Source organism: Eretmochelys imbricata, chromosome 7, assembly GCF_965152235.1.
Source record: "Eretmochelys imbricata isolate rEreImb1 chromosome 7, rEreImb1.hap1, whole genome shotgun sequence".
NCBI lineage: Eukaryota > Metazoa > Chordata > Testudines > Cheloniidae > Eretmochelys > Eretmochelys imbricata.
Genome location: NC_135578.1, coordinates 103,533,544 through 103,550,291, shown reverse-complemented (window position 1 = coordinate 103,550,291; position 16,748 = coordinate 103,533,544). Strand labels below are relative to the sequence as shown.

The following is a 16,748-nucleotide window of genomic DNA, read 5'->3' as shown; positions in this document are numbered from 1 at the left end:
CAACTTTGTGTTTGTCCCACACACACCCATAAGGAGAATCCTACTATATGCTGAGTAACTCACTTTGTGCATACATTCCAGAATGCTGTAAACTTTGCTAGAGAGAAAGTTATGGGGCCCTTTTGAGCAAGTTCAAGTTTCTCCTAGATATACGGAATCATCAAGTCAGTCATTCACCAACAAATCCCTAAGGTACATCTTCAGAAACTGCCAGCGCCAGCTTTAGTAGAATCTTCACTGAATGCAAAGAAAAATTTAAAATCTCAACAGGGAGCACAGAGTTTAAGGTTATATGTAAGAGTATTTGTACTTCCTTAAATTTAAAGCCCAGAAACCCTGTAAGTAATTTTGTAGTTACTAACTCCAAGTCCAGCAGCATCTAGAGTTCATCTAATGTATCTCTCGTCGTCTTCATGCCACAATAAGAAATGTGTTGATATATTCACAACAATAATGCACATGAGATGCTGAAAGAATTGTTTACTTCACGCTGGTTTCCCCTTCAGTTGCTTTTTAAATTCATAATTTCATCTGTTTATTGGTGGATGATTTATTTCCACATTCCCTGGAAACTCTGTAGTAATTCCCAGCAACTGATGTGATACATAAAAATGATGATCCAGTGCATACTTCCCTGCTGTTGAACTCATCCCACAAGCTGCTTCTGATCCCGGGATACAGCCTACTGATTCTTTTAGCCTACATAAATATGAATTCCTATCCCTCTTACTCTCTGCTAAATGCAAATACCACCACATAACACCATGAAAGAGTGTACAAAGGTTTGTCTCCCTGAAGAGGAAAAACAATACAGCAAACAACTTAATTTTCACTGTCAAGTTTCACATGCAATGATTTTGTTAGTCTGCACTGCAAGCGTGGTAACACTAGAGATATGTTGGGGCCTGTGACAGGGTATATAAGGCCCTCTGAGGCCCCTTGCTGGAGGCCTCGTGGCCCTGCCACACCTTGCCCCAGTAAAGGGCAGTGGAGAGGGTCCTCCGAGCTGTCTAGCATGGCTGTGTGGGACACAGCCAATCAGTGCACACCAGGTCAACATAAGAAGAGCTGCAGGGCCAGAGTAAATTCCAGTTCTTTGCTAGAGTTAGAGGAGCGTGGATGGTGTGTGGTTGGCTGAGGGACCTTGCAGGACCTCTGATGAGGTAGTGCTGCCAGAAGCAGGAAGAGTGAGAAGGAGCCCTGGTGCTGTCGATCACAGTCCTCAGCCTGGAGCTTTGGACTTTGAAGTTACTAGTTTATCTTTTGGACCATAAAAGTATGTGTACCCAGAATCAGGACTTAGGCCAAAGTCTTTCTATATGGTCAAGTAGATTTATTTCTTTAGTTATAAAAGGTCTAAACTAGAGGGAATCCAAATCCAAACAGCCCCCACTTTTGGCAAACTATGACTCCAGATCCAACCTCTATAGCTGGTCCCTGTTTGAATAATGAGCTGATTCAAACCCCGTACATTTTGGAAAAGTTCGTATTCTGATCTGAACTTTACAGCTCATCTCTAGTGTGAATGTAAATCCTATAGGAAGACATTTCTTGTGTCATGAGGAAAAACTATATGAGAATTTGGGGGACTGAAGAAAAATTTCCCTTCAGCTCAAGTGTATCTTTCACCTTATGTCAGAAAGTGGACCAGAAAAGTATGTATCCCTGTTTGTCAATTATCATCCTGAATGTGAAGAAATGATTCATTTGATAATAGATTACCACGGAGAGGCAGCTCAAATTCATATTGCAGCAAGTCAAACAGAAGTAGCTTTATCTTTGTAGTCAGTTGCACTTCATTTCTCCCTAACCCCATGATGGAGGACCATCTCCATAATAGGTGCACCTTGCGACCATTTCCATTATTTTCTGAAGGTACCAACCTTATGTAATTTATACTCTAAGAACGGACCTATGTTGTACAGTTAGTTTAATTTGTGCAATGATCTTAAATGCATAAAGGAAATGTGATGGTAGAACTTTTAATTTTTTTTTAAAAGAAGACAAAAAAACCCTAATTCATTATCATTCACTTAAAGTGCTGTGGTAGAAGGAATTTTCAAACTGAAGAGGTCAAAGTTTAAAAATCTATTAATGAATTACTCATTTCTAATACTGTTAAATACACAGATTTCAACAAGGGATTTACAAAAGAAAAGAGGTAAACAACTCATTTTAACTCGCACAAGGAATCTAAGATATTTAAAAAAAAAGAAACATTGTCTTTGCACTAATTAGCCACTTTCAATGTAAGATCTCAAAGCCCTTTACAATGGCCAGTAAACGTTATAATCTGTATTTTACAGACAGGTAAACACAGGCAGAAAAGCGTGGTGACTTGTTCAAGGTCCCAGAGTAATCGAGTGGTAGGAAGGAATAGAATTTACCTCTTCTGATTCCCAATCCCTTGATCTAACCACTAGACCACATGCCTCCCCGCTATGTTTTAACACTTATTGGATACTTTACCTTAATTTGATTAATAAGATCACCAGAAAACTTCTGAATGTGCTGGAGACAAAATCTGACACCCGATGGACTGAAGAATGTGATGCTTGCTGGAATACCCTGTATAAAAGTAAAGAAGGAACAGAAGCTTGGAACATGTTTCTCTTGACTCTAGCTGCATATCATAACATGTTTTCATATCAATCTCTTCAGCAGTCTCTCTATGTAGGCACCATGCTGTCAGCTGAGAAGTGCTGAAGTCAGCCAACAGGAGAGATTTACTGAAGACAGTCTGTGGTGCCTGACCTGATGCTGATAGTCTGCCAAGACTGCACTACACAATGGACCAACTGAAATTCAAGTGTTGTGTGTTCGTTTGTTTTTTTTTAACCATCCATTTTCCAAGGTCATGAGACGATTGTGAGCTCTTTGGTGATAACAATATGGGGATCAGGATGTTTCCTTCTTTATTAATGACCCAGATGGGGCACCCTTTGGATTCTCTTACTCCCGTTAAACAGAAAACTTTGATACATTATTCTCCTAACTCCCTTCACAAACATATCCGTTCTGGACATATTCCTGATGCCTCCCACCCTGCATGTCCTCCCTGTTCACCCTAAACTCTCCCAGTCACTCATTTTCTCTCTCACGACCAACAAACTGGAATAGCTTCAACAGGAGAGATTGAGAGAGAGACCCACCCTAGAATATCTATAGCCCAGTGGTTAGGGCACTCTCCTGGAAGGTGTGACCACTGGGCTACTGCTATAAGGAGACTACCACCTCCTCTATTTTTCATGCAGAAGGGCTGACTTGGCTTAGGTGCTTAACTCCAGAGAAGAGTTCACAGCTGTGAATCCTGAGCACAGATAGACACCTAATTCCCTTTGAGGGGTGGGGCTTAGGCCACACCCCTCTCCTCAGCATTTCCTATTTACTAGCGTAGGCAACTCCCCATTCAGCATGCTGACTTCAGTGAATTCCTTATTAGGCACTTAACTCTCCCCCTGTATTGCATAGGGAGCCTGGATGCCTAACTCAGGGTTTTGAACTCCAGTAAGAGGCAGAGAGCCTAAAAATTAGGCATCACAATGCCTAAGTCCCCTTTGTACACTTTGGGATAGAGTCCTACCACCACCACCTTATATTTATGCAGGGCACTGCACATTTAACCACAATATAAATATCAAAATTTAGGAGCTAGAAGCTTATAATAAACATTGTATTAGCTTAGCCTTGAATGACAAGAATGAACGCCTCTGTCATAAATATAAAGGGAAGGGTAAACGCCTTTGAAATCCCTCCTGGCCAGGGGAAAGCTCCTCTCACCTGTAAAGGGTTAAGAAGCTAAAGGTAACCTCGCTGGCACCTGACCAAAATGACCAATGAGGAGACAAGATACTTTCAAAAGCTGGGAGGAGGGAGAGAAACAAAAGGGTCTGTGTCTGTCTGTATGCTGGGTCTTTGCCGCGGATAGACCAGGAATGGAGTCTTAGAACTTTTAGTAAGTAATCTAGCTAGGTATGTGTTAGATTATGATTTCTTTAAATGGCTGAGAAAAGAATTGTGCTGAATAGAATAACTATTTCTGTCTGTGTATCTTTTTTGTAACTTAAGGTTTTGCCTAGAGGGGTTCTCTATGTTTTGAATCTAATTACCCTGTAAGATATCTACCATCCTGATTTTACAGGGGGGATTTCTTTATTTCTATTTACTTCTATTTTTTATTAAAAGTCTTCTTGTAAAAAACTGAATGCTTTTTCATTGTTCTCAGATCCAAGGGTTTGGGTCTGTGGTCACCTATGCAAATTGGTGAGGCTTTTTATCCAACATTTCCCAGGAAAGGGGGGGTGCAAGTGTTTGGAGGATTGTTCATTGTTCCTAAGATCCAAGGGTCTGGGTCTGTAGTCACCTAGGCAAATTGGTGAGGCTTTTTACCAAACCTTGTCCAGGAAGTGGGGTGCAAGGTTTTGGGAAGTATTTTGGGGGGAAGGACGTGTCCAAACAGCTCTTCCCCAGTAACCAGTATTAGTTTGGTGGTGGTAGCGGCCAATCCAAGGACAACGGGTGGAATATTTTGTACCTTGGGGAAGTTTTGACCTAAGCTGGTAAAGATAAGCTTAGGAGGTTTTTCATGCAGGTCCCCACATCTGTACCCTAGAGTTCAGAGTGGGGGAGGAACCTTGACATGGTGGCATAGTGGTGGGATTAACCTGAAATCATTTTGAGATCCAGTTGAGATTTTTTGAACTAGAAATACAGATTTTAAAAAGGAAATTTTTTTTCCCTTTGGAAAGGAAGTCCAGAAAGCAGCTGAAACTGAAAGCAGTTTTTTTTTCTCTGCTTTGTGGCCAAGCAGAGACAAAAGGGGATTATCTTGTGAATTGCAGGATTTCTTTGCCTGGAGGCAGGGTACTTAACTCCTGCAGGGAAATTCACAGTCTTCCAACCCAGAGTTTTTTTTTCTTTTCTTCCTAAAAGTAAATAGGGGGTGCGTGTTCTACCCATTTGCTTTTTCTTTGGGCTGGGTAAGCAGGTTTCCAAGTAGTTGGAGGTTTTTTGCTTTAATTTGGGCCCAGAGCAGAGACAAGGGAATTGTCTTTTTCTGTAGGCTGACAATCACTATCAGAGAATAGGTATTCTATTCAGCACAATTCTTTTCTCAGCCATTTAAAGAAATCATAATCTAACACATACCTAGCTAGATTACTTACTAAAAGTTCTAAGACTCCATTCCTGGTCTATCCCTGGCCAAGACCCAGCATACAGACAGACACAGACCCTTTTGTTTCTCTCCCTCCTCCCAGCTTTTGAAAGTATCTTGTCTCCTCATTGGTCATTTTGGTCAGGTGCCAGCGAGGTTACCTTTAGCTTCTTAACCCTTTACAGGTGAGAGGAGCTTTCCCCTGGCCAGGAGGGATTTCAAAGGGGTTTACCCTTCCCTTTGTATTTATGACAGCCTCTAATTGCAACAGGAAATGAATTCCATAACAAGGATACAAAATTACAAGATGTCCTGGCTGCTACTTACTCACATTTATGACTTGTAGAAACCATATGATTTGATAATTATGACTTTAATATTAATCTGGAACATATAATTAGCACAACATAGCAGCAAGGCTGGGGGGACCACAGCCATTCAGGACTTTGAATGTAAGAAGAATTTCAAAATCAATATGTAATTTAACAGGAAGTCAATGCAAATAACGTGCTCAGGCAAGCGAGTGTCTATAAGGATGCAAGGCTGCATTCAAAATATGCTGAATCATAGATATAATGCAGGTTCCTGCAAATAAAAACATTCCAATAATCTAATCTTGAGAAAACAAAAATGTGTATCAGTGGCTCCAAATCTATTTTGCTATCCACTGATCTCAACCTAATCACCTTTATTAGATGGCAAAAAGAAGCTTTAGTATGGATTTTAAGAAACAGATCTATGTGAGGATAGGGTATCATCCAAAATTTTTACACTTAAAATGGAATCAGTAACACATTCTCAAATAGAATAATCAGCGTACGAACATGGCTCAGCCACCATGGAGAGCTGATAATTAGTGCTGAATTCAGATTCATAAAGTTGTAGCAAACACATTCAGTGACAGAGATCGTATATCTATGGCCATAAGTAAGTAAATCATTAAATACCGTTAGTAAATTTGTCTCTGATGTGACATGATCTAAAACCAGACTTTTTCAAAATTTCAGTTTTATTAAGCAGATCAAAAAGAACAAGGTGAATTGTAATTGTTTATAAAATAATTTTCCCCAGTAATACTGATACAAAATATAGCTTGGAAACTGGGCAAAAATTTGAAAGGTCCATCAAAGGTTGTTGTATTTTTTCCCTCCCACAGAGGCATTATTATCTATATATTTTAGGACTTTCTATAATGTCTGTTACCATAGTATTTAAGTGCCATTGTATTTACTGAAATTTTTTGGGTTATTTCTCCAAATTTAAGGACCGATTCACTATATTCAAAAGATTAAAGCTATAGCCAAGGGATTCTTCTCACAATAATATCTCGTACAGATAACTGAGGGAGAAAGTAGTACGTTTTTCATCAGGTTTCATATATATATCAGAAAGCTTTACATTTACACTGGTGACCACTGACTGTGCCATACCTGTTGTGAGAAATAATTCTTCAAGGATTCTTGGAGACTGGGATGTTGAGCAGTTTGATAAACGGTAAGGCTTTCCAGTGAAATACCTATAATTAGAAGAGAGAAAATACATCAGCAACTAAACAGGATTTTAATAGCTCCCATTATTCCAATACAACACTATTATAATATTGATTGCATTAAAATATATTACTTTAAAGCCTAAGATGTAGGAATATTTTCTTTTAAAAAATTCCTGGGCACTTCGTGTTACAAGATGCAACTACAGTACTTTACATGTCTAGAGCATTTTTAATCTGAGGATCTCAAAGCACTTTACAAACACCATTTAAGCCTTGCAACGTCACTGTGAATAAAATAAACATAGTAATTGCCATTTTACTAATGGGGCACTGAGCTAAAAAGAAGGATCAAATTAGCTTCCCAATGTCAGAGATGGACTCAATAGCATTGCTGGAAGGAGAACTGAGATCTCCTGATTCTCAGTCCTGTCCTCTAATCTCCAGACAGTAGAAATCCAATATATACAAATCCATGGATGGTTCACAATGAAGAATAAGCCTTTAATCTTTTACTATTACTTTGAGGAAGGGTGGGGGTTTCCACAATAAGTTAACAAATTAAAATAAAGCTCTAAAGGCTGCAACAACCTTTTTCTTTGAGTATTGTTGGAAGAACTTCTCTTTTGAGAGATCCACAAGGAAAAAGAAGAGGTGATGAATTAGGTGTTTCCCCTGTAAACAAGCACATTAGCAAATTTAAATCATGGTTACATTTTTAACAGTTGGCACAAATGACACTTTAAAAAGTCAAATTTTGAATATATACTGAAAATGCAGTATGCTTCATCATAAGTGCATACAAAACTAAGATCACTGAAAACATTTGTAGTTCAAGCCACGTCTGCAATTCAGAAGGCAGAGGCTATTTAGCATGTAAATTAAAAATGATTCCATTGCTGTAGTGTGAATACATTGGCTAAAAAGATCTGGCGAAAAGATAAATTGCATTCCTATATTCTATTTCCTTTGCCTTTCAATAGAGAATACCAAGTAAAATGTAAGTTATCTCCTTCTCGACAGTCACTCCCCAATTTTCAGAAACATACTTGATTTGCTATTCAAAGGCTTAATCCAACAGAATGTAGCTGCAGCCATCTGAGCCGTGGATAACTCCATGATAGGTCATGCTATGTAGAGGATAGAACAGGCAATCGAAGAAAGAGACAGAATGCTTTGCAAAGGCATTCCAAAACTACCTCTAGCAACTCCTACTCCCTTTACCATGGTGTCTCAAAGGAGTCTCCCCACCCATCCTTACCTTTTGAGGTGGAGGGCTCCCATCCCTAATTGTTGCTATGCTGGGAAGAGCTTGCTTACATCAGTTGAAAGAGCAGGATGGCTTGTCTTTCCTGGTTGATTCTTGGAAAGGGGACAATCTTTGATTTGTATGTTTCTGATGCTTGCTTCTTCATGACTGATCAGTTAAATGGAGACATCAGCTCAGAAGGAGATGATACATTTGGACTACAATCTCTCTAAGATCCTTACCCACACAGCTATAAGATCCTATAAGGCACTATCAGATGGTTTTTCAGATCTCTATGTTGGCATTTTTAACGGTCTATTACTGGAATCTATGTACCCACAAACCCTATCTGATATGGCAGGCATGAAAGTGAAGACTCATTCCAACAAGAATGAAGGCAGTGTTTGTGAATAGAAGCTCCCCACTGGATGGGAATGAGATAACATTAATTTAATTAATTTAAATTTAGGTCATTGCTTCAGAAAACTGTTGCTGTTTATTGCAAGTGGATTGTGTACTTATAAAAAAGAGGTGAAAGATAACAGAGGAAGGAGGGATATGATTATATTTCTCTGTAAAATGATAGCGTGCAGAAGCCCGAATCAAGATCAGGGCCTCACTGAGCTAGATGCTGGGGGAAAAGTAAGTAAGTAAGTAAGTGTGTGTGTGTGTTTGTGCGTGTGTGTGTAAAAAATCTGGATCACTATTTATTTCAAGGTTCACCAGAAGGCCAGGTGTATATGGGCAGTCTTCCCAGTCTTTTTCTATGCTACTGCCCATCACTGCTTTCTGCTTAAAACAAGACAGTGGTTTGGCTGGCGTTTGGTTAACATTTTGAGTGCTTTTAACAAAAGTAGTAACACAGCTCCCTCCACCATATTACGACTTGAAATACTACACCATACTCGATATTCTAACCAAACTTCCTGTAGTATCTGTTTCTAAATAATGGTTTTGCAATTGTTATTTTTACCGCTGAAAAGAGATCCCAATTGGGGAATTAATATTTTAATGAAATGGGGGTCCATGTCAGAAGCAAATGAAACTATGGAAATTACCCATCTTCCTTTTTTCCTAAATGGAACAACAAACTCCTTGTGATTTTTTTCAGCACTAAACAACATCTGAGCAGTGGACATATTCTAATAAAGATTGTGCACACATTTGCACACATTTGCTTTTTTATAGGATACTTAGTGTAAAAAATATACTGAGGCACACAACGGTCTGAGGCAAAATTCTGCACAACTGCATTACTCTTTTTTAAATAAGTGAGGTCCTTAAAGAGAATTTTCTTCAGGAGTCTATCAGAACAATAAACCACAGATTGGGTTGTTTATTTTAAGCACTGAAAGGAGATTCTTGGTTTTCAGCATTAAGCACCAGAGTTGCCTCTGGGGAAAAAACAGACACCATAGTAAAAATCAAATCGAAGGACCTTATTAGCAGTCAACACAGATTGATCTGAATATCCTAATTGAAAACTGAAGTTTTATTAGGACCCAGAGACATGTTTGTAATAAATTACAGGAAGCAAAAAATTGAGATAAAATCCAGAAGAGTATTCTGTGAGATAAAGGCAAAATACATTAATATCACTCCAACCAAAGCTCATGTCAGTTAATTGAAATGCCAATGTGATATCTGTAAAGTAACACTAATCCTTTTTGACTTGTGTTTACAAAGCAAAGAATAATAGTTCGATAGCTCTGTATCAATATACAATGTAACAAACACTGGCCCCAGAAGCATCCTCTAACTTACATAATCAACACTACAAAGACATTAAATTCTAATAAAGCTAAAAAGATTTGTCTTGAAAACAGACTGAAACTACCTATTTAATTAAGGAGTCATTTGATCTATTCTCCTGATTAGCTAAGCCAAAGTCAGCACCAAAGACATAGAAAGTGAATAACAAAAGAAATGTAACCACTTCAGGGTTTTTTTTCTGAGCTAACAGCATATATTTATGACATACAATCTTCTGCTCTATCTAGATTTAGTCTTCTCATTTAATTCCTTATTTGTAATTTTATGTATAAGCAAAAAGAAATAGTTGACTAATAAGTGCATAATGGAAAACATTGATTCAGGACATTATTATAATTTAACTCTTACCTCAGAGGTTGTTATAAACAATTTAATAAATTGATTGCCCCTATTTATACCCAACCTGATAAGACTGAGTTTGGTTATGTTTACATCAGCAACAGGAGTCCCCACTGATTGAAATTTTCTATATTGTTACGATACATTCAGGATTGCATTTCTTGCAAGTGTACTGAGAGTCCTGCAATTTTGTAGCATTCTAAAATGTTGCTTGTGATTTAACAAGAAGCTGCCCTCAGCCCAGGAATTTTTCCCAAATTGGTGTAAAAGGTGCAGTTCCTGCTTTCCTGCTGGTGGCTTCCAGAGGCTGCTGTTGGTTCTGGAGGTAGTTCACCTGCTCTCACCAGAAGGTACTGTTTTCTGGCTGCCTCTATCAGTACCAGCTCCCTGCTCTGCACTGCCCAAGTGTGTGCAGAACAGGGAAGCAGCTGCCGGGCCAAGAAGAGCGAACAATAAGCTGGGATAAGTGTATCAGCAGAGCAACCCACTGTCCCTCCAACCCACAGAGAACACACGGGGAGGAAGAGAAGGGGCTTACAGAGGGGGGAGTGAGACAAAGTCTATTGGGGAGAGGGCAGTGCTTTTAATGGACACACCCAGGTGGGGGCAGGTTATCTTCCTAAAAGTAATATAAGCAGCAGCCAAACCAAAAATCTCTTTAGATTTAATTTAAAACAAAGGGCTAGTTTGCCCTCCCTCCTTTTCATCACTTTTGAACCAGCATGGTAGTCAATCCTCTATTTTTTTCAGGGCTGCTGTTGTACTCATTGCAATGGTACAGTCATTTATTGGGGTCAGATAAAGACTTCCTTTTCTGTAATACAGCACTGTCTTGGAGCAATCAATAGAGCTCTTAAAGGTCATTTTTCTTTTGTGCAGTTCAGGTCTTTTCTTATTATTGGATTTCCTAAAAATGTCACAATTCCAGGCACTGGAGTACTCTGTGGTATTACAGATCTTTTTTTTTTTTTTTTCTTATCTTGCATATATCCTAAATCTATGATTTTTTTCCACATTCTCAGATCACATGGCCCAGACATCTGTCCTCAATTCTTTCAAATTCTCTTCAAAATGCACCTTTTCTGCAAAATCCACAAATACTAACCTATAATCCAAAATTACAGTTACCCACACATTTTAAAAAAATAATCTCAGAGAAAACCTTAAATAAAAATAGAAAACCTATTGCATGATCTTTAGGACAGGGACCATGAGTTGTTCTTTTATGCCTTGTGCAGTCTTGTATAGGCCAAAATATTACTACATTTTTCATTTCCAGAATTTTTTTTATTTAAGTCCACAGCTATTTTTCTTGATTATTAAGATGATTCAATTTATTTAAAAAGCTGCTTATGCAATTTAACAAAAATATTGTAGCCTCTCTGTAAATAAAAGTTTGACAGCTCTAATCCCACTTTTTCATTTAGCTACATAAATTTCTGTTGTGCGTGAAAGACTGTACTAATAACCCTCCACCCACAACAAATGTTATGTCCAATGGCCAAAAAATAATCTGTCTAGGTTCTGACCCCGTGTCCATCACTACAGTATTTTAGCACCTTGCTAGAAGATACATGTAGTCAGCAGGATGATAAGGTGTGGTCAAGTAATGAAGTATTTAAGACAGCAGCTACAGTAATTCACCTAACAGCTAGAATAACTGCACTAATCACCATCTGTGTTTCTGCATCTGGCTGCCCAAAGGTGGACCATTTTCATTTTATTGGTTAGATAAAATGACTTTTCAAAGCCTGGGTCATTCTCAGTTCTATTGATGGATGCTGCCTGTGTACCGAAACCAATGTTTTCTCCCCTCTCCCACAATGTTTGGAGCAGAAAGCTCTCATCTCCCTGGCCTGTAAAAAGCCATTCAGCTGAAGAATTGCTATCTCCCCCAATCTTCAATTTCACTATCTCTTTGAGACTCTGCAGTGCAGTTTCCTTAACTCCCTGATACCTTGCATTGCCGGCAGAGGGACAAACTCAGTATTCAGTGGACTTAGGGTACAGAGCACCTAGACACTGGGTGTACAACCTTATAGAGCTTCTACAGCTGGCGTACACACACCGAGCTCAATTTAGCAATAAATCTCAAAGCCTTTTTAACATTAATTCCTGCCTAAATCTGTTGATCTCCTTTTGTTAAGTATCTCATCAAGCAGATATCAATCTGAATTTGCACACACTTTAAAGTCAGTATGAACATCAATTATGAACTCTCCTAAACACTATATTATCAGAAGTTCTGATGCCAGTCTCACTTCCTTAGCAATTATCTCTTATGGCATAGGTTTCTCCTAAGTCTAGAATCCCAGCTGTTTGATCATGAAACATCTCTGTACAGCTTGTAGTTGTTCTATCTTACAGTTGCCCAATAAACAATAATCAGCCACCAGGCCTAAACATGTTTCTCAAAAACACTACTACAGGGAAAATTGATACTTTAAATTTCTGATTATGGAGCTGGTTGGTTCCCCACTATTTGTGCATACAATACATAACAATTTAACATCATGGCTATATGCAATGCAGGTCAGTATAACAAAAACTAATAAACACAATACCTAAGCTTTCTAAATTAGCATTTTGCACTGGCTTTTGCACCAGCTGACTTGAAATCACATAGAACAGACAAGAGTTTGATACTGTTAGAAGTAGTTAGTAGTCCCGCATTACAGCTTTCACCATAACAAAAGCGAAGTTCAGCTTTCCATTGGAACCTTCCTCCCACCCCGGCTTTCATAACTTTCTCAAAACAATTCTCATTTGGGACTTGTCTGGTTAATTGTGAGGGAGAAAGGGTTATCCCTTTATCTACTTTTGAATCATTGGACAATGGGGTGAGGGGCGGAATGCCAGCCTCATTTGGTTTGGGGTAATGTCTAATTCTGCAGCAAGGAAAGTCAGTATCAAGGGGACATGGAATATCAGTTGCACCAAGATACATAAACAGGGGACATCTGCAGCTCTGCCTTTCATTATGTTATGAAAGTCATGGCTAATAGGGTCAGTAAATGCCACTTTGTCTGTTGGACCATAAAATATTTTATAATTATTATTATCATTTACTTCCTATAAACTAATATACTGATTGGATTCTGTATAGCACAAACCTATTTCTCCAAAACATGTTGGGGACATCTGAAGCATTCCAACAAATGGTGTTTCAGGATTCTACTGAACACCTCTACACAGACTATGTGCAGTACTTTAAAATAAATTTAAATAAGTTTAAAATAAATTTGCCTTAATTGAAAGATTTCTCCATACTTGCGCAAATGTATCCAGCTAGTTTTTCAGCATTTCCACACTTTTCTCCTTGTGGAGCAAGGCCAATCTCCTCCACTGTAAGAAAAGTAACAAAGAAATATATTGTTTGACAGAATGTGACAACCAATCTGAATTTATTTTCAGAAACACTTGAATGGAAAAAGGAGATCCAACTTGATCCATCTTTTTCTGAACTTCCTTTAGATTTTCTTGAATCATTTTTTTAAGTAATGTACCACCTAAGGATTTGATCCTTGATCACACAGAGGGAACTGCTTTAGGAGAGCAACATGGGGGATTATTGAGTATCTAAACTTCACTCTGGAGCCTGTTTGTGGGTAAAGCTGCAAGTCTGTCATGGAGGTCACGGATTCCGTGACAGGGGGCAGGGGGTTGGGAAGGGTAGGGGGGGAAACTTACTTCAGGGTGGGGAGCTCCCACTGGCATGGCCCTGCAGCTCCTAGGCAGCGCAGGGGCCGGGGGGGCTCTACGTCGCCTGCCGCCCGTGCCTGCAGGTCCCACCCCCACAGCTCCCATTGGCTGCGGTTCCCAGCCAATGGGAACTGTAGCAGACGGTGCTTGTGCCCGTCTGATGCCTAGAAGCTACAGGGACACGGAGCCGGGTAGGGAGCCCCTCCCAGCTCTGCCAACCCTCTTCTCTCCCCGCCCCCGACCTCCTAGCACCAGCAGGGGTCCCGGGCCGCGTGCATCAGCCCACCTCCCCCCCAGCACCAGCAGAGGTCTCAGGCCATGCACCTTGGCCAGGCTCCCTTTCCCCAACACCAACGGCAGTCCTAGGCCGGCCCCCGCGCACTGAGCACCTGCAGCCACCCACCCAAGTTTTAGTCACAGGTTGTCATAAATATAAAGGGAAGGGTAAACACCTTTAAATCCCTCCTGGCCAGAGGAAAAACCCTTTCACCTGTAAAGGGTTAAGAAGCTAGGATAACCTTGCTGGCCCCTGACCAAAATGGCCAATGAGGAGACAAGATACTTTCAAAGCTGGAGTGGGGGAGAAACAAAGGTTCTCTTGGTCTGTGTGATACTTTTGCCAGGAACAGAAAAGGAATGGAGTCTTAGAACTTAGTAAGTAATCTAGCTAGATATGCTTTCAATTCTGTTTTGTTTAAATGGCTGATAAAATAAGTTGTGCTGAATGGAATGTATATTCCTGTTTTTGCGTCTTTTTGTAACTTAAGGTTTCGCCTAGAGGGATTCTCTATGTTTTGAATCTGATTACCCTGTAAGGTATTTACCATCCTGATTTTACAGAGGTGATTCTTTTACTTTTTCTTCAATTAAAATTCTTCTTTTAAGAACCTGATTGCTTTTTCATTGTTCTTAAGATCCAAGGGTTTGGGTCTGTGTTCACCTATGTAAATTGGTGAGGATTTTTATCAAGCCTTCCCTAGGAAAGGGGGTGTAGGGTGTGGGAGGATTTTGGGGGGGAAAGAAGTTTCCAAGCGGGCTCTTCCCCTGTTATATATTTGTTAGACGCTTGGCAGTGGCAGCAATAAAGTCCAAGGGCAAAAGGTAAAATAGTTTGTACCTTGGGGAAGTTTCAACCTATGCTGGTAAAAATAAGCTTAGGGGGTTTTCATGCAGGTCCCCACATCTGTACCCTAGAGTTCAGAGTGGGGAAGGAATCTTGACACAGGTATTTTTAGTAAGTCATGGACAGATCACAAGCCGTGAATTTTTGTTTAGTGCCCGTGACCTGTCCATGACTTTTACTAAAAATACCTGTGACTAAAACGTACCCTTAATCATGGTCCCCAAATTTACAGAGGACAAAGGTGCCCGTGTTGGCTTGCTGCACAAAACAGAGTGCACTCCCTGTGATTGCACCTGTGCTCCTGCTGAGTATATAGACATAGCTCATCAGGTGTGTAGCTCCCCTCTGCAATGCAGGATAAAAAACTGAAAACCAAGAGTACAATATGTCTCTTATTTACCATAAAGGCATATATGGTGGAAATCCCAAATTAACTAAAAAGGGTCAGATGCGACTGGCTCAAGCTTCCTTTCGGTCCATATTATTTTCTTTATCTTGACTGGTACTGTGAACTGTGACCTTCTATGTGCAGTTAAATTAATCTCTTCTGCACTTCTAGAAATTAAATCCAGATTAGCCCCATGCTAAGCAGCCATTCAGGATCAGATTGTATCAGTCTTTTTATTTAATCCATATATGCTAAATATCACTAAACATTTTAGGTCTCTTGCACAAAAGCAAAACATCTGATGCAAAGCTAAGCTATCTTTTGTCTCCTTGAGGCTCTCATATACATCCTGGTAGACTTAGTGAGATTTATACAGTCATACTGAGGGGAATGAAACCCCGTATCTAGCTTTGGAGTCTTGCTTGTCCTCATGGGCATGCGATTATAAGATATTTTTGCAGGGAACTGAACAATTGCTCAGGCTATGTACTTAAACCAAATTGAGGTGGTATAGGCAATGAGATAGGTGCAAGCAATCACATCACATACCTATTGACACCTGCTAATGAAGAACATCATGCAACTTGTAACAAAACAGTTGCCATATAAATTCATCTTCTAATTCAAACAACAAAATGTCATCTAGCACACTGAAGTTTACAAGCAGACCGGGTTTAAATGAAATTAACATATCATTTAAAATGTGCCAAACTAACAGGAGGAAAAAAACCCACAGTCCTGTACACTTTAAATAACACAATATTGATTTATCCAGCAGTACCCCAGCTAAATGTCAAATGTTCTACACTTTCTGATTTAGACTTTGGTTACCCATAACACTAAAAACCACACACACAATAACTAACAGTAGCAGAAAAAGCTGAGAATCAAACTGTGCTGCTTGTCTCTTTATAGGCCTATGTTGCAACTTGTTTACCTATGTGATGTAGTATCTTAATAGAAGAAATGTAGAACTTGCATGGGACACCGAGGTCAGACTTAAACATAAACACTGAGTTAAAGAGTTATAACCAACGTATCAGGCCAACGAACAAACAGTGAATCTACACATTAGATAAAGTGGTTAAAATTAATTCAGCTACCCGTATACTGAATAAGTCATTTATAAAATAAAGATAAAGTAAATAAATAAAACTGATATTAATAAAACTGAAAAAGTGCAGTAAACTCCAATTAAGAGAACTATATAATAGCTGATTTGTGCTACCAGCCTACCGCTGCTTTGAAATGCTCTCAAAACAAAAACAAAAGGCAAACAACTTAGCTATCAATTAATAGGATTTCAACATATGGTAGAAGGATTCTTTGTCCACAGCATGAGTTATTTGTACAACATAATTAAAACAATGTATACAATTTCTTTAAACTCTCTGATGGTGGATCACAACATAGAAACAATGGGTGAAATCCTACCCCCTTGAAGTCAATGAGAATTCTGTCACTGATTTCAATGGCACCAGCATTTCATCCATACAAAATATACATATAAATTCAATACCTGTTTTTTTT

General features: G+C 39.2%; 1 protein-coding gene across 7 annotated transcripts in view; it reads right to left on the bottom strand.

Annotated features, from left to right (window-relative positions):
- Positions 1–16,748, bottom strand: part of UROS (uroporphyrinogen III synthase) — a 36,967-nt gene that overhangs the window by 1,647 nt on the left and 18,572 nt on the right. For 6 of the 7 annotated variants that reach the window (XM_077822912.1, XM_077822913.1, XM_077822916.1 and 3 more), the window contains 4 exons: positions 13,276–13,350; positions 7,236–7,319; positions 6,586–6,671; positions 2,470–2,568 (listed from right to left, as the gene is read on the bottom strand). In XM_077822912.1, coding sequence (XP_077679038.1) covers positions 2,470–2,568; positions 6,586–6,671; positions 7,236–7,319; positions 13,276–13,350 — 344 coding nt within the window. The remainder of the gene's footprint in view (positions 1–2,469; positions 2,569–6,585; positions 6,672–7,235; positions 7,320–13,275; positions 13,351–16,748) is intronic. The other variant, XM_077822915.1, reaches the window with a different exon arrangement.